This window comes from Danio rerio, chromosome 5 (assembly GCF_052040795.2).
Source record: "Danio rerio strain M-AB ecotype USA chromosome 5, GRCz13ab, whole genome shotgun sequence".
In the NCBI taxonomy this organism is placed as follows: Eukaryota; Metazoa; Chordata; class Actinopteri; order Cypriniformes; family Danionidae; genus Danio; species Danio rerio.
The window spans coordinates 5,232,501-5,251,636 of NC_141025.1; the positions used below are offsets into that span (position 1 = coordinate 5,232,501).

Sequence of the window (19,136 nt, forward strand, 5' to 3'; positions counted from 1 at the left end):
CACTCAAAACAACCACTGTGTGTGTGTGTGTGTGTGTGTGTGTGTGTGTGTGTGTGTGTGTGTGTGTGTGTGTGTGTGTGTGTGTGTGTGACGGACGTCATCTTGCTTCTCAAACCATGAAATGATTCCTCAGAGAGCAGAAAACCCCCTTCTGATCTGAGGACGTGATGAAGGAGAGAGGAGTGTAAAAAGTTTGGATGCAGGACAGAAGTTTCCCTCCACCGCTCTAAAACACCGGCTGTAATTCAAAACCTATTGAGCCGCCTACATAGGGAGCATTAAAGGAGCATTAAATTTTATATATATATATATATATATATATATATATATATATATATATATATATTTTTTTTTTTTTTTTTTTTTTTTTCGATTTTTCTTGATTTTTTTTACTTTTCTGGTAAGGCTTTGATTGAAGTGGGTGGTCCTAAGACCCATGCTATGACACCGTTATAATCTTAAAAGTACATGTTATGATCATGAAGATTTTATGCATGCTTTTGACAACTTTCATTAAGTGTCATTTGCTCAAATATCTCATTTTAAAGGCGACATTGTTTAAACTGTCTTTATCATGACAGCTTGACATTATCAAGACAACATAACTTGTCATAAATCTGTCATTAACATGATTGTCATGAGGCCATTATAATTGTGTCATGAATATTTTTCTGATCTGTTTTTCAGTGGAACTACATTAATTAATAATATTATTATTGCTGTTATTAATATTTCCCACTAAAACTATTTTATAACAGCACCATTAAGACTTAAAGACATTTAACGACATTTTAATGACACATTCAATTAGTACGTGTAACGCCGGCGGTGACACACACAACTGGAGGTAAGATCCAATATGCAGGTTTATTAAGTGTCAAGCAAGCAATAGTCAAATCAGGTATAAACAGGTATGTGCAGGCAAATCCAGAGTCGTAATCAATGTACAGGCAATAGGTCGTAAGGCAGGCGGCTAAACAGGATAACAAGGATATACAAGGCTAGGATCGAGACACGGAGAAACAAGACAAGGAGAAACGCGTTGTAATGTCACTGAAAGCGAACAAGACTCAGCCAACAGGATGGGTGACTGAGTGGCTTGTAGGGTGTGTAATCAGTCTCTGAAAGTCCTCGGGTGTTGCGAGTGTAATCAGGCTAGATGAATGAGCAGGTGTGAGTGTGACCGGAGAGCATGTATGCATATGTAGTCCAAGAGAAAGCTGAAGTGTAGTCCGTGAGAGAACCAGCGATCTCTGGAGAATGATCGCTGGTTATCGTGACAGTACGCACTGTAGTTGAGGTCATTAAAAATATTATTGAGGTTGTTCATGACAATTATAACGGCCTCAGTATGATCATGTTTATGACAGATTTATTAGGTTAAGCTGTCTTGATAATGTCAAGGACAGGTTATGATGTATTTGACTCAAGTTATTAAAGATATCTCCAACAATGTCCTCTTTGCATAAATGAGCAAATAACACTTAATCCCAGTAGTCATTATCATGCATGAAGTCATATTCATTAAGTGTCATGATTAGAAAGGTTTCATGACACCTCCTTCAAGTAAACAGTAGAATCACCACTTTTCTCTGTCAGTTTGAAAACCCCTATGCCAGGGTGTCACTTGCATTTAAGAAAGCTTGCTCAATAGGTTTAAAACTACTTTTCTCTTGTATTGGGCTGTTTACACCAGGTCACTTCATGCATTTCTTTGTGTTTTCAACTCAGATAACAATCTGATTGTGAACAGTACACGTAAAATGGCCTCTAAAATGCATTACCGACAAGTTAATATTAGTTACAATGCACTTTAAAACAACAAAGAAGACCAAAGTGATAACAATAAAGGCCAGACATATGAATGCGATGGCTCAAAGCACTTCAGAAGGTGGTTTGGGACGCATTTTGTAATGCAAAAATAATAGAAAAGTATAGCGTTTCATTTGTTTACAAAGGCACAGTGCTTTGTTTTTGAAAGAGTAGGTTATACACAAATGTAATGCAATAATGTAATCCTTTATAGTTCCTTTATAGTTTTGAATGATGTCCTGCACATATCTGTATATGACCAAAAATGTGAAGACTTAAGTATATAGCCTAAGGATATCTGCAATAGCCAAAATGCAGTCATAATGACTGATATGTTTAATATTTCATGTTGAATTTTAAGTAAATCTCATGTTTCATGACATTTTGTTTATTTTCTATCATAAATATATCAAAACTTAATTTCTGATCAGTAACATGACTCAATTTGTTCAACTTTTAAAAGGCGATTTTCTTAAAGGTGCAGTAGATGATTGTCTTCAGAAGGATTTTTTGTTGTGCTAGTTGAAAGTTTCTTTACAGTCCAATAGTAATGATTAAAGTAAATGATCGAAATATATTTATATGTATTTCTATATTTTGGGTAAGGCATAAATATAAAAAAATGTTCATCCAAATAAATAGAGTCGGGCCAACATCTCTCATAATTCCGATAACTGTCTCCAATCTGTCTGTCAGCAAATGCAGATTTGAACAACTGCGCAGCCGTTTGTTCGCAGCTCCGCCGACCGCCAATTGTGCTGTGCGTTCACGAGAGAGAGAGAGAGCACACACGCATGATCGTTAAAAACCTGCTGAATCAAACTTTGTAAAAAGCTGAATCAATATTGGAGTTACCTTTGCACGCTGGAGAAAGGATGACACCATGTCTGAAGGATTTCTCTTAGACAGGTAATGTTCTGTTTTGAAACTGTTGTAGCCTCACGCAAAGCTGATGTAACGTTAAATGTTGTTGTTACAAATGGGTTATATCTTCACAGAAGTGTTGTTCAGCCACTAAAATCTTCCGGTAAATGATTGATAAGACTATTTTCAGTTTCATAAAGGACCGTTTTACAGCAGAGGTGATCAACCCTGTTCCTGGAGATCTACCCCCTACTTAAAAAAAAGCTTAAACCAGCCAACCAACCTAGGCTGGTCGGCCAGGCTGGTTTTAGAGGGGTTTTGGCCATTTCCAGGCTGGTTTCCGGCCATTTCCAGCCTGGTCTTAGCTGGTCAGGCTGGGACAAGACCAGCTAACACCAGCTTGACCAGCCTAGCCGGGCTGGGAGCCCAGCCCAAACCAGCTATGTCCAGCTTAAACCAGGCTGGTCAAGCTGGTTTTAGCTGGATTTAGCTGGTCATTTCCAGCCTGACCAGCTAAGACCAGGCTGGAAATGGCTGGAAACCAGCCTGGAGATGGCCAAAACCCCTCTAAAACCAGCCTGGACAACCAGCTAAAACCAGCCAACCAGCCTAGGCTGGTTTAAGCTGAATTTTTCAGCAGGGCCTTCCTGGAGAGTTCAGCTCCAACCATGATCAAACACACCTGAACCAATTAATTAGGGCCTGAACAGTGCTTGATAATTACAGGCAGGTGTGTTTGACATGAGTTGCAACTGCAACCTGTTAGACGGTAGATCTCCAGGAACAGGGTTGGTCACCTCTGTTTTACAGCATCGATGATGTAGATTTTAATTAATTTAACAACAAAACACAAGTAAATGCCGCTATTCCGCCTAGTCTCTCCCTATATTGTTTACCATGCAACTCTAAATATTTGCTCTGAAATCGCATGTCAGTTTGGCTTGCACGCCACCGGACAAGCACTAGCTTTTAACATGAAAACACATTGCTGTGCTTGTGTTTAAGGAGGCGTGGCTCTAGACAGCAGGGGAGAGACTGTGATCCAGAGATTTATGCTAAGCTGCTAGCATTGTGGAGCGTCACCTGCTGCACCTTTAATATTTCGATTTTTTTCATACGCTCAAATTCGAGATTTTCAACTAGTTGTATCTTGGCCAAGTTCTGTCCTATCCTAACAAACCATACATACATGGAAATAATATTTATTTAGCTTTCAGATGATGTATTAATCACAAAATGTAGCCTGTAACGACAGTATTCATCTCTCGTGTGCTGGTGCTGATGTTTCACTGGAATACAAGTGAAGCCTCCTGTAGCCTTTATATATAAAATCATGTCAATGAAGCTCTACAAGTTTACGTTTTTGTAATTTTTTTTTTATTTAATCACATATAAATTTATAATTCAATAAAATTGACACATCTGACAGTTTAGTAGATGAAACCTAGTAAAATTTGCATATAGTTTAGGATTTGAAGATCAAATGTACATCTGTTTAGTGTAAATGGCATCATTTTCAGCAATCAGACAGCAATCTGGTCAGAGAAAGCACATGAATTGAACGGGTGTAAACATACCCGCTTCCCTCTTAGGCCATGTCCACATGTACACGGGTATTTATATAAACTGACTTTTCTTCACCTTAGTTTTTTGTTTTTTTAATTCTTCGTCCACATAAAAAGGCACTGTGAAGCATTTTATTTACACACTGAGCCAACGTGTGGCAATAAAAGCTGTTTATGCTGGCTTCTATTCAAACTTGCAATTAAGTATTTGCACAAGTAGATGCCAAGTCAATGCAAATGTGATAACTAAGATGGAGATGCGTTTGCAGTGAACACAGTTTGAGTGAACGCAGTTCACTTCAATCATTTCTCTGGCGTTGGGTGTGAACCCAGCTGTGTTTGACGATCAGAAAGGAAAAAACAAGCGTGCATAGTTGACAACATGAGACAAAAGCTGTGATTTTAGTGGTTAATGTTGGGGGTACATTAGAGGTACCCATATCAAACACACCTGAACTAATTAATTAGGACCAGAACACCATGTGATAATTACAGGCAGGTGTGTTTGATATGGGTTGCAATTGAAATCTGCAGGAAGGTGGCTCTCCAGGAACAGGATTGAGCACCCCTGCATTAAAGTAACACATCACTAAATACTTTTTTTGTATTGTATAGTAAGTATTGTATATAATTAAGTATTGTATAGTAATACTTTAAGTAATACTAAAATAAGTAATAGTGCTTGGGCCGCCAGGCGCAACGCAATTGTTGTTTGCTAGTTTCAGCTTGGCGCAAGAGTCGTTTTGATGTTTTGCACCATGCTGTTTAAACAGCAAATGCATTTGCGCTCATATGTTCGCTCATAGGCGTTCTAGTCTAAAAAAGTAGGCGTGTTGAGGCGCATTGGTGGCGCGTTGCTATTTTGAGGAACTAAAATAGACGGTTCAATATATCAGCTGGGAGGAGGTCTAAAGTCCAGCGCAGAGTGCGTTAGTTGTGCGCCTCGCTTAACCACAGCTTAATACACACAGGATGTACAGCGATTCGCAAAAATCTTTACAAGTGAAAAAGAATTGAAGAATTAAAATATTACAAAAATTATTATTTTCTACAAACCACTGCCTATATGACAGGTTTTGGACCATATGGGGCATAGCATGTGTGTTTGGATATAACCACACTTCGTTATTATTGTTGATTTATTGGTTTGCTGGGGATTAGAACTGAATTTAGAAACAGTTTTGAAACAAATCTTGGCACTTAACAATCGAAAATAATGATGTATAGGCTAATGGATGTCTGTGCGTACAACACGTTTCCTCATCCACGAAAGTGAAAGTAAAGAATGAGGAGGCTCATCTCTCATTCTCGCGCTGCAGATGCTCTGTTTAACTGTTTTCTCGCTAGAGAAGCGTTCAGTTTTTCCACTTACAAAGTCCGGCATGTAAATAGCAAATGCGCTATGGAGCGACGCAACTGACTCTTAAAAGGAATAGGAGATGAGACTCTGATTGGTTCATTCTCAAAACACACCTATAACTATGGCCAGACAGAATCTGCGAATATTTTTTGCTATTTCTGCGCAGAATTTTGCTAAAAATCTGTGGATTTATGTGGAATGATTTTGGGAGTATCATAACTAAAACCTTAATATATGAACTAAAAAGTAATCCCTTTTTGACTTGTATTTAATGTTTACAATGCAAATTCAATTAGATCCACATTATTTGGTGAAAAAAAGCAAGTCTCTCATATAATATATCTACTTTATAAACTATATTGTACATAAATCATATGAATATTTTTATTAGTCAATAATTCTGAAATTAATTTAAAAACGGAATAAATATTGATTTACACACATTTACGCAAGTAAATAAACAGAATCAATGATGGGCTACAAATCTGCGGAATTCTGCGCACGCAGATTCCGTGTGGACTAACCTATAACTCATTAAGAGAATAAGCTCAACCCTGTTAGACTATGCGCCGCGGTACGGAGCGGATTTTTCTGTCGTTAAAACAGCAAAAGTGGATTCTGACACGCCCTTAATGCTTTTGCGCCCGGATCGTCAAAATAGAGCCCCTTGAGGTGCTTAAAAAAAATTATTGGTGCGAGTTACTTTTTATTTTAATTAACAAGCTTTTGAAGAATAAACTGCAGAATTGAAATGAACATAGGCTGTGTTTAAAGTCGCATACTTCCACACTATAGAGTACGCTAAAATCAGTATGCGAGCAAAGCAGTTTGTCCGAATTCAAAGAATTTGAAAAATAGTATGTGAGAAGTACTCGGATGACCTACTACTTCCGGCAAGATTCTAAAGTGCATCGGATGGATGCTACGCTATCCCATGATTAGTGTACGAGAGAATTCATGAATGGGAGTGACACATCTGACACGGGTACTCTAGGTCACGTGATCGAGACAAAATGGCGGATGTATAGTACGTTCAAGTTCCATTCATACTACTCACATTCGTACTGTACATACTTATAAAGAACGGTCGAATAGTAAATGATTTCAGACCCCTAGTGTCAATGAATCACGCACTCATTAAGAGAATGCACTCCCTACGGAAACAAAGGATGGTTTTGCAAAGTAACTCTCAAGTAACATAACGCATTACTTTCCATAAAAAGTAACGCAACTAGTTACTTTTTAGGGGAGTAACTCAATATTGTAATGCATAACTTTTAACACGGTTAGTGGAAACAAGACCACACATTACCTAAGTGTAAAACCACAAATGTTTTCAGAAAGTTTCACTTTTACTGCGGGCCCTATCATACACCCGGCGCAATGTGGCGCAAGACACGGCGCAGTAGTCTTTTGGTAGTTTCAGCTTGGCGCAAGAGTCGTTTTGAGGCGTTGCGCTTCGCTGTTTAAATAGCAAATGCATTAGCGCTCATTTGTGCGCCCATAGGCGTTCTGGTGTAAAAAGGAAGGCGTTCTGAGGCGGACCGCTGGCGCGTCGCTATTATGAGAAACTACAATAGATTTTTCATTAGACCAAAACTAACCACCGGGTTAGTTTTGGTCTAATGAAAAATCTATTATAGTTTCTCATAATAGCGACTCCGGCGCAGAGTCTTTACATATGAAAAATTTAAATATTAAGGATATATATAGGATATAATAAGAATAGATATAGGATATAAATATAAAGGATTAAAATATTACAAAACATATTATTTTCTAGCCTACATAAATATGAAAAATCCCTGATTTTATGTCTTCTTCATCTCAGGAGGCTTTTTCAGTTTATTCATAACAATTTGCTTTTGTATAATGTTATTATTATTAGCAGTATTATTTATTATATCCATATTTATATTTGTTTTATTAAAAACAAGCTTAGATTTGGCCACCTGTCAGGTTTAAAACCATATGGGGCATGGCAGGTGTATTTGGAAATAACTCAGTATTTTGACCACACTTGGTTATTGTTGTTCATTTATTCGTTTGCTAGAAATCAGAACTGAATTTAGAAATAGTTTTGAAACAAATCTTTGCACTTAACAAACGAAATTAATTATTTATAGGCTAATTGATGTCTGTGCGTAAAGGTTTCCCTATCCAAGAGCGAAAGTGAAAGTAGATCCATTATCTCTCATTCTCACGCAGTAGATGCTCTGTTTAACAGTTTTCTGTTAAAAAACTGTTAACTGTTAACTGTTTGCTTGTGAAATGCTCATTTTTTCCACTTAGACTTACTTTGCGTCCTGTAAATAGCGAATGCGCTCTTGGTGTGATGCAGCTGACTCTTAAAGGGAATGGGAGATAAGACTCTGATTGGTTTATTCTCAAAACACACCTATAACTCATTAAGAAAATAAACTCAACCCTTTTAGAACATGCGCCTTGGCACAAGGCAGATTTCCCGTCCTTAAATTAGCAAAAACGCGTCCTGACACGCTCTGAAAGCGTTTGCGCCCTGCGCATGGACCGTCAAATTAGAGCCCTGCGTTTTCATGTGGACAAACAGCCAAACCATGTAGAAAAAAAACTGGTTTAGAAAATACTCGTGTTGTTGTGGACAGAGCTTTATTATGCAGTGACTGAGTGCTATAACAGCAGTCTGAGATGATGAGACTCTGGAGAAAACAGAAGTCGAGAGACGTGTGACAGTCTGAACTAGAGTAATGTGAAGGAAGAGACAGTGCATGCCAGGACAGGTGGAGCGGGCGGAGGTCCAGAGGATGGAGAGGTGTACCTGAGGGCCTGGCCGCGGCCTCTGGGGGAATTGCGTACAGGAGCCCTCCAGTTGGGGCCCAGAGTGGCGTACATGCGGCCCCTGTTCGCACAGTGAGTTCAGCATCACAATACTGACCTTTCTCTTGCAAATTGGAGTAAATGTCCTGTAGATCCCTTCTTGTATTTTTGAACTTACATCTTGCAACTTTTTCTTGAAATCTTGAGTAACTGTCTGAGTTCAGTTTTTCCATGTAATGTTAAGTTTGACTTGCAATTCTGCCATTTTTATTGTAAATCTAAGCTTACATTTTGCACTGCTGTTTTTTTGTCTTTCTTGTCATGTTAAGTTTTACTTGCAATTCTTATGTTTTCTTGCATTTTTGAGCTTATATCTGGCGATTCTGACATTCTGTTTTTTGTAATTTTGAGCACAAATCTCACAATTTTGACCTTTTTATTGAGGTTTTATTGAGGTTATTTATTTATTCTAGTTTACATTTTGCATTTCTGAATTTTTGTCTTATAATTCTTTACTTAATTCTTACAATTCTGACTTTTCTTATCATTTAAAGCTTATATTCTGCAATTCCGATTGTCTTCTTGTATTTTTGAGTTCATATGCAGCAATTCTGACTTCTTTCTTTTAATCTTAAGATATTGTCTCACAGTTCTGACCTTTTAAGGTAACTTTGAGTTTATATCTTGTCATTTTCAGTTTATATGTATATATATATTGTAGATTGTTTTTGAAATTAAGGAATAAATCTCACAATTATTACATATTCTTGTAAAATTAAGCTTATCTTTTGCAATTCTGACTTTTCATTCATTCATTCATTCATTCATTCATTCATTCATTCATTCATTCATTCAGTCATTTTCTTGTCGGCTTAGTCCCTTTATTAATCTGGGGTTGCCACAGCGGAATGAACCGCCAACTTTTCCTTTTAAGTTTATGTCTTGTGATTCACATTCAATCTTGCAATTGTGAGTTTTTGTCATGCAATTCAGACTTTATTTTGCAATTTTCTCGAAACTCCAACTTATTACTTGTAAGTTTATTGGTTTACATGTTGAAATGTTGACTTTTAATTGTAATTTTGAGCTTTCATCTTGCCATTCAGGCTTTTTTCTTTGCATGAACAACTTTCATGATTCATCTTTTGCCTTTTTTTAAGCTTAAAAGCCTGTTAGTCCCTGTTTTCTTGTCCTGCATGTAAAAGAGCTGCTGTATCTTTCTTGTGTTTTAGGTTTGAAACAGCATCCAGTAAAATATCTTTATGAAGCTTAAACTCTTCTGAAACCAGTGTTTTATTTTATTGTGTGTCTCTATACAGTGTAATGGACATATATAAAGATGTTAAACATTTATAACTGGAAACGACAAATAAACAACAGAAAACAATTAACACTTAGTGCTGAGATTAGTTTTGTTCAGTTGTTTTCACCTACGGTATGACAGAGTTACATGGCAGATTGTAATATGAAGGTTATATGGTAACACAACAAGTTTGTAAAAGCTACTTCAAAAAAAAATAAAACCTCAAAAGCTTTTATTACGATATACTGTAAAAAATATCCATAAATTAGCAGCTTTCAGTATTTTGTGATTCATGTCTTTATTTTTCCTCATTTATGTCTGCTTTTGAATTGCATTATGGGAGCTTGATGATTCTTCCAACATCTTTTAACTTTGACAAGTTGAAAAAAGTGACTTTTGTGGACATTTTTAATAGTGTAAAGTGATAGACTGTCTGGCTTGGTGTTGTATATTGCTCTACAAAAACCTTGCCAAAGTCAAAAGTTAAAGCCAGCTTTATTGTCAATTTAACCACGAAATTGCGTTACTCCCAGACCCTAGGTGCCTAATTTACAGATCATATTAATGTAAGTAGAATTTTAAAAAGAAATAAAATAATTTAATTATATAGTTATAAAAAAACTATAGTTAAAAAATTAAAATTGTATACAATACAATTGCAATTAAGGGCATATGGGAAGAAGTGCAAACCAGAGTTGTGCAGATGCAAAACAGTTTGCAGTGCAAAAAGCTTGTAGATATGATAAAGTGACTTAATTATATACAGGAAGTATATAATGTCTTATCTAGTTTATATATTATATAGTGTATATTGTGTGTATATGGTATGTACATATATTTAGGGCCCTATCTTACACCCGGCGCAGTGTGGCGCAAGGCTTGGCGCAATAACCTTTTGGTAGTTTCAGCTTGGCGCAAGAGTCGTTTTGAGGCGTTGCGCTGCGCTGTTTAAATAGCAAATGCATTAGCGCTCATTTGTGCGCCCATAGGCGTTCTGGTCTAAAAAGGGAGGCGTTCTGAGGCGCACTGATGGCGTGTTGCTATTTTGAGAAACTAAAATTGACTTTTCATTCGACCAAAACTAACCCGGTCTAAACTCTGGCGTAGAGTTGTGCCTCGCTTACGCACTGCTTAATACACACAAGATAGCAATAGGCAAATATCTTTACATATGAAAAAATTTAAATATTAAGGATATATATAGGATATAATAAGAATAGATATAGGGTATAATTATAAAGAATTTAAATATTAAAAAACATTATTTTCTAGCCTACATAAATATGAAAAATCACTGCTTTTATGTCTTCTTCATCTCGAGAGGCTTTTTCAGTTCATTCAAAATAATTTGCTTTGGTATAATGTTATTATTATTAGCAGTATTATTTATTATAACCATATTTATATTTGTTTAATTAAAAACAAGCTTAGATTTGCCCACCTGTCAGGTTTTAAACCATATGGGGCACAGCATGTGTTTTAGGATATAACTCAGGTTTTTGACCACACTTGGTTATTGTTGTTCATTTATTCGTTTGCTGGAAATCAGAACTGAATTTAGAAATAGTTTTGAAATGAATATTTACGCTTAACAAACAATAGTATTTATTTATAGACTAATTGATGTCTGTGTGTAAAGGTTTCCCTATCCAAGAGCAAATGTGAAAGTGATCCATTATCTCTCATTCTCACGCAGTAGATGCTCTGTTTAACAGTTTTCTGTTAAAAACTGTTAACTGTTTGCTAGTTAAATGCTCATTTTTTCCACTTAGACTTACTTTGCATCCTGTAAATAGCGAATGCGCTCTTGGCGCGACGCAGCTGGCTCTTAAAGGGAATGGGAGATGAGACTCTAATTGGTTTATTCTCAAAACACACCTATAACTCATTAAGAAAATAAACTCAATCCTTTTAGACCATGCGCCGAGGCGCAAGGCAGATTTCCCGTCCTTAAATTAGCAAAAACACGTCCTGACACGCCCTGAAAGCGTTTGCGCCCTGCGTTTTGCGCTCTGCGCATGGACCGTCAAAATAGAGCCCATAGTGTCTTACTTATGTACTTATAACAAACCGCCAGCACATGTTCTGACTTATTTCTCTATATATTATTTCTTAACCTTTAAATTATTACAAAACTATAGAATTTACTGTAAATTTTCAACATTAAAAGTCGACAGAGCAGAGATCAATATCCCATAACATCCCATAATGTAATTCAACTGTAAATAAAAGTAAAATACTCAGAAAATACAGAAACTTAATTAGCGGATATCTTTTACAGTGTAAGTTCATTTCAATATTTGCTAATACAATTCAAACAATACTGTTTTTATAATCAAATTTAAGAGCAAAATACCTTACAAAAGAGCTCATTTTCATAAATTTTCTTCAATAGTGACAAAGATGACACATTCTCCAAAAAATCTACAACTTATTGATGTTGCTTTAATTAACATTACCAATGCGCAGACTGCACCAAAAAGACTATTTCTATCGCATAACAGATGTTTTTTTTACTCTACACCTGATGAACAGTTTGTGTATTTAGTGATTCACAAGTGTTTTCTGTTTATTTGCGGTTGTGAACTTCATTATGGGATGTTGATCTCTGCTCTGTCCACTTTTGATGTTGAAAATTCAACTCTGCAGTTTAACAAAGTGACTTTTATAGACATTTTAGTAGTCTGAAATAATATAATGTATAAGAAATATCTAGAGAAATAAGTCTGTAAAATAACAGAACATGTGCTGCAGTTTATTACAAGGTTTTAATAATAAATACAAATATACAACACTAACACAGACAATATACCACTGCAAAATATTCAAGACGTTCATTAAAGTTCCCTTTTCAAGGTTAAACGTTGTTGGAAGAAAGATTAAGCTCTCATTATGCAACTCAAAAGCAGAATTAAACAGCAGAATTAAAAATAAAAAAATATATATAAATCACAAAATACAGAAACGCTACTTTTTACAGTGTGGAAAGAGCATACTAAAGCTGCAAAATGAACAGATGATGATATTTAGGCACATTTATAACATGAAACCGAGTCTCACCTCTCGACTCCTGGAGAAAGATCATCACAGAATGAACTCTGACTGCTGCCTGATGGAAAAACACAGAACATATATTAAGGGAACTAATAGTATTGAACTCAAAATTAAAAACTGCACAAAAAGTTGACTCAACTAAAATTTAAAAGGCTACATGCTGCTGAGCTTTTTTTTTAGTTGACTCAAATTGAACCCAAGTATACTGCACTTGACTTAATTTAAGTTCAGGACACTCAAAAATGTCCTGGAGCTGGTTGTCTTAAAATTGAATCTTTTTTTTTTACAGTGTGATTTTTACACAAGCTGAAATAAAGCAAATAAACAAAAGAGTTTCCACAGAAGAAAAAATATTATAGGACATACTGTGAAAAATACCTTACTCTGTCAAACATCATTTGGGACATATTTGAAAAAAGAAACAAAAATCACAAGAGGACTAACCATTGTGACTTCAACTGTGTATATATATATATATGGAAAAACAATTATATATATATATATATATATATGGAAAAACAATGCGACGAGTGTGGGCATCCAACTGGTCCGGCAGCCATAACAAGGCGCAAGTCACAGTCCCGCCCATGGCCCTCGTGGGTTTTTTAGAGCGTCTCCTCATCTCGCTATCCCAGAGGAACCAGACTTATTTACTTAACAAGTGCTTAATGTGTATTAAAGCTGGCACCTTAATTCAGCTGTTCTGTGTTATACACACCAGTTTGGATTAGATTTTTAATTTTGTTTTATTTAATGTATTTTTTTGCACAAGATGTTTAGTGCCAGGCTTTAGCAAAACAACTGCAGTCAAAATGCCCTCCTGTGAATTTTTTTTTCTTTTTCAAATATTTCAAATGATGTTATACAGAGCAAGGCATTTTTCACAGTATTTCCTATAATATTTTTTTCTTTCTTGTTTTATTTGGCTAAAAAAAAGCATCTTTTTTTTAAAACCCATTTTAAGGTCAATATTATTAGCCCCCTCAAGCAATATTTGATTTCGACCGTCTACAGAACAATCCGCATGCTTAATGTCACTTTAAGCTGAATACTAGTATATTGAAGAATATTTAGTCAAATATTATGTGCTGTCATCATGGCAAAAATAAAAGAAATTAGTTATTAAAAATGAGTTATTAAAACTGTGATGAAGAAATCTTCTCTCTGTTAAACAGAAATTGGGTAAAATATACAAGGGAGGCTAACAATCATGACTTCAACTGTAGATCTTAAAATACTCCTAAATGAATGAATAAATAACAGTTCTAGTTGTGATACCTATAGAGATGCCGTTGGACACAGAGGAGCTGTGCGGATGGGTTCGGGCTGGACTCTGGGACTCCAGGAAGCTGTCGTCCAGCAGGTGGCGTGGTTTCTCTGTGGGAAATGTGGCACTTTTACTCTCCACCACACCGAAATGCCACATCATGCTGAAGGAGAGACAGAAACATCATGAGGCTTCAGCTCCAAACACACTATAGCACATCAATACAGTAATGTTTATGCCTTTAGATACTACATATAACCATACCATATTTTACACTTTAGAATTTACTTAATACTTTATTTTATAATTCACTTTTTTACTTTCCCCCTACTTTAGGGACCTTAATTTTAGACTATACTTTCCACTTCATTGTACTTTACTTACAGTAACACTTCACTTAACAATTTACATATACTTTTATATATAGATACTATATCATATTTTACACTTCATCCTTTACACATTAAACTAAACAGTTTATTTCATATTACACTTTTTTTACTTGACCCTTTACACTATACTTTCCACTTTATACTTTACTACACTTCACTTGCAGTACCACTTCACTTAAAAATGTACTTTGCACTTTACTATACTTTACACTTCTGTTTTAATCAACATTGTGGCACAAAAGCTTAAGATGCATTAAGTAGCAAAGTACATGTAAGTGTATTAATGATCAAAATGCCTCACATTTGTTTTTACTTTAAATTTGCCCTTTACTTTACGATACATTTTCAAATGTTATTTCATTTTCCACCTGGGAGCAAATAGGTTTTGGGCTCACCAGCACTACTTTACTTTTTTCCTTCTATGTAAAGCACATAGAGTTGCTTTAAAAACAATTCACATCTATGCTTTATTTGTTTCCAGAATGCTGGGACTATGTGCTTCCAGCTTCTTTATTTTCAAAAAACTTGATTAAAATGCTATTTAATTTAATAATAAAAAAAATGTCTTTCAGTTTCAGTCAATTAGTTTAGTTACTCTAATTGCAGTTAATATCTCTGCTGAAGTCTAGAAATAATTTTTATCACGAATATTTTATGAAAAACAAACACATTAAATCTTAAAAATGTGCATTTACATGTATTTTTCATGATCTAAAATTGTAAAGATGATAAATGTTTTACTAAATAGCTTGTGCAAGTGCTTTAACCATATTTAAAAAGACCTTGATATATATGCTTAATATTTATACTTTTATTTGATTACATTTTATAATTCCTATTATATTATAATTTTACACAAAGAGCTGATTATTTTATTTTATTTTAAATTCTCAAATTAATTACTTTTAAAAACTTACTTTATTACTTTATTTTTAAAATTTAGTTTGATTTAATTTTAAAAATAGGGGTGACTCAAAATGTATTACTATGCTAATCAACTGTTTTGATGCCACGGATTAAGAAAGCGTCATCTTTTTCAGAATTGCTTGATAAACTGATCAAAGATGTTCTAACAACATTCTAACAACAATCTAATGACATATTAAAATAATACCTTACGACATTCTAACGGCATTCTAAATAACATTCTAATGACATATTAAAATAATACTCTTACGACATTCTAAATAACATTCTAATGACATATTAAAATAATACTCTAACGACATTCTAAATAACATTCTAATGACATATTAAAATAATACCCTTACGACATTCTAAATAACATTCTAATGACATATTAAAATAATACTCTAACGACATTCTAAATAACATTCTAATGACATATTAAAATAATACCCTTACGACATTCTAACGGCATTCTAAATAACATTCTAATGACATATTAAAATAATACCTTTACGACATTCTAACGGCATTCTAAATAACATTCTAATGACATATTAAAATAATACTCTTACGACATTCTAAATAACATTCTAATGACATATTAAAATAATACCCTTACGACATTCTAAATAACATTCTAATGACATATTAAAATAATACTCTAACGACATTCTAAATAACATTCTAATGACATATTAAAATAATACTCTAACGACATTCTAAATAACATTCTAATGACATATTAAAATAATACTCTAACGACATTCTAAATAACATTCTAATGACATATTAAAATAATACCCTTACGACATTCTAAATAACATTCTAATGACATATTAAAATAATACCCTTACGACATTCTAAATAACATTCTAATGACATATTAAAATAATACTCTAACGACATTCTAAATAACATTCTAATGACATATTAAAATAATACCCTTACGACATTCTAACGACATTCTAAATAACATTCTAATGACATATTAAAATAATACCCTTACGACATTCTAAATAACATTCTAATGACATATTAAAATAATACTCTAACGACATTCTAAATAACATTCTAATGACATATTAAAATAATACCCTTACGACATTCTAAATAACATTCTAATGACATATTAAAATAATACTCTAACGACATTCTAAATAACATTCTAATGACATATTAAAATAATACCCTTACGACATTCTAACGACATTCTAAATAACAGTCTAATGACATATTAAAATAAAACCTTTACGACATTCTAAATAACATTCTAATGACATATTAAAATAATACCCTTACGACATTCTAACGGCATTCTAAATAACATTCTAATGACATATTAAAATAATACTCTTACGACATTCTAAATAACATTCTAATGACATATTAAAATAATACCCTTACGACATTCTAAATAACATTCTAATGACATATTAAAATAATACTCTAACGACATTCTAAATAACATTCTAATGACATATTAAAATAATACCCTTACGACATTCTAAATAACATTCTAATGACATATTAAAATAATAGTCTAACGACATTCTAAATAACATTCTAATGACATATAAAAATAATACCCTTACGACATTCTAACGACATTCTAAATAACATTCTAATGATATATTAAAATAATACTCTAACGGACATTCTAAATAACATTCTAATGATATATTAAAATAATACTCTAACGGACATTCTAAATAACATTCTAATGATATATTAAAATAATACTCTAACGGACATTCTAAATAACATTCTAATGACATTGTACTAATTTTGAAAATGCTTTTAAATTCTTTGTCACTGTTGATCTGAATGAGGCCCTGTTTACACTAATACGTTGAAAACTTATTTTTTAAAACGACATTTTAGAATGAAAATGATCCGTGTCCACACTGGCATTACACCTAGTGCTTCTGAACAACTCCCCGTCCACACTACACTGCTGAAAACGCACATCATATGACCACACACACACACACACACACACACACACACACACACACACACACACACACACACACACACACACACACACACACAATGGCATGCACTGCATGGATGAGAGCTGTGCATGTCAGACTGTTCATCAAGGATCTACCGCTGGATCTAATCTCACTATATTTGTTAAACGTGATATTTAATTCATCTTGTTGTCTCTATCTAACGACATATTCCCTGACTTTGGTCTTTTTAAATTTATTACTTGTTCTCAGATAACATGTTTTGGCTGACCGCAAAGATAAGTTAATAAGATAGGTTAGATATATTAATTAATGTAACTACATACACTTATTCTGCACATTTGACTGAGAATGAAAGGAGGCAGTTCTGTTATCGGCTCCGTTTTGCTATAAATATGCATACAGTGAAGATGACGCTCATATAAATATGCAGCTACACAACGTCTCAACATTTCTGCTGTCTCTTAAGTTGATATTGAAATGAAAATAGGCAGTTCCTCATATCATGTTTTCATTTAATTGTTAAGAAAGTGAAACAGCGTAGCCAGGGGGATGTGAATGAGGTTATAAAGTACACCATTCCCTTTGAAGATTTACCCGATGTGTCCTCAGGAGTTTGTTTTCCATATCAAACTTTCAAAGTCTGAACTTAAAAGGAGAGGATGAAGGACTGAACTGTGTGTCAAGTAGACAGGTAGGGCAGCTAAGGTAAACAGGTCTCTGACTATACTGCTTTAAATGGACAGATCTTACCTAACTCCCGTGAAAGGAATAAAAATAGGTGAGTCTTCCGGGCCACTGCTTACCTTCGCTAAACTAAATAAATAACAAAACGTGACTATGAAAAATAAACCCCTACCTGCTACAAAACAAAGTATCAAAATAAACAAACTAGTTAACACATTACAAACTAAGAATCAAAAGATTAACATGAACGAAACACTTAATGGAGCGGCATCTGGATAAATGATCGACTTGCGGAGCACCGCCAGCCAGACCGCCTGAGCGCAAGCCACCACCGAGCTGAAGGAGGGCGAGAGACTTCAAGGTAGAATGAGAGAGAGAGCTAGAGACGCCATTGCTGTCAGCTTTATATAGTGGGAATCCCCAGTGACGTCACGGGCATCATCCAATCCTGGATAAGCCGGGTAGAAACACTCGCAGCATTTTAAAACAAAAATGGCCTCTTCAGCGTTTTCAAAAAGCTCAGTTTTCGGCGCTCGAAAACTCTGCCGTAGTGTGGACAGAAGGCGTAACCATAGCAAAACATATGTATTTTTAAATCAAAAACAGTGTAAACAGGGCCTGAACCTCTAAACTTAATGCGTCTCAGAGTTAAAGTGTGTTTATTTTCCAGCAGATTGTCACCAAACGTACGCATTCCCGAGGCTGTGGCTCTTGCGGTGGCGGGAGGGTGGAGGGGTGTGCATGTGGACCCCAACAGTGGCATCAGGACAGGTGGGCCGACGGTTATATCTCATCGAGAGAGACACTTCAGACGGACCTGCAGAAAGAGACAGGAGAAGAAGAATGAATTCACATTAACATGCTAGATTGTTGTTGGTCTCACAGTCAATGAAACTTAATGAAAGGAAACGTGGAGACTCTGCTTTAGCCATCACAGCCGCTACACTAATATTAGCATTCCCTCATCCTCTTGAGGGAGACACAATCAACACTGTGCTCATTATTGAGTCCTGAGAGAGAAAAACACAGCAGATCCACATCAGATGGAGCTTTAGTGTGGACAACAGCAGGCATGACTGGTAAAATATTGTTTACTATGTAATGTATGATCTTAAAAACAATGATATTTCTTCCCAATCTTTTCAGACATGTTT

At 34.9% G+C, this 19,136-nt stretch overlaps 1 protein-coding gene across 9 annotated transcripts in view; it reads right to left on the bottom strand.

The window, feature by feature from the left end:
- Window positions 1-19,136, bottom strand: part of LOC101882086 (ras-specific guanine nucleotide-releasing factor RalGPS1-like) — a 328,440-nt gene that overhangs the window by 13,302 nt on the left and 296,002 nt on the right. For 6 of the 9 annotated variants that reach the window (XR_015490745.1, XR_015490747.1, XR_015490746.1 and 3 more), the window contains exons 12-15: window positions 18,673-18,799; window positions 14,033-14,184; window positions 12,761-12,809; window positions 8,399-8,479 (exon numbers count right to left, since the gene is read on the bottom strand). Coding sequence is in view for 1 of the 9 variants with exons in the window: in XM_087253213.1 (XP_087109339.1) it covers window positions 8,399-8,479; window positions 12,761-12,809; window positions 14,033-14,184; window positions 18,673-18,799 (409 nt within the window). In the remaining 8 variants the exon portion in view is untranslated. The remainder of the gene's footprint in view (window positions 1-8,398; window positions 8,480-12,760; window positions 12,810-14,032; window positions 14,185-18,672; window positions 18,800-19,136) is intronic. The other 3 variants (XR_015490749.1, XR_015490751.1, XR_015490748.1) reach the window with 1 other exon arrangement.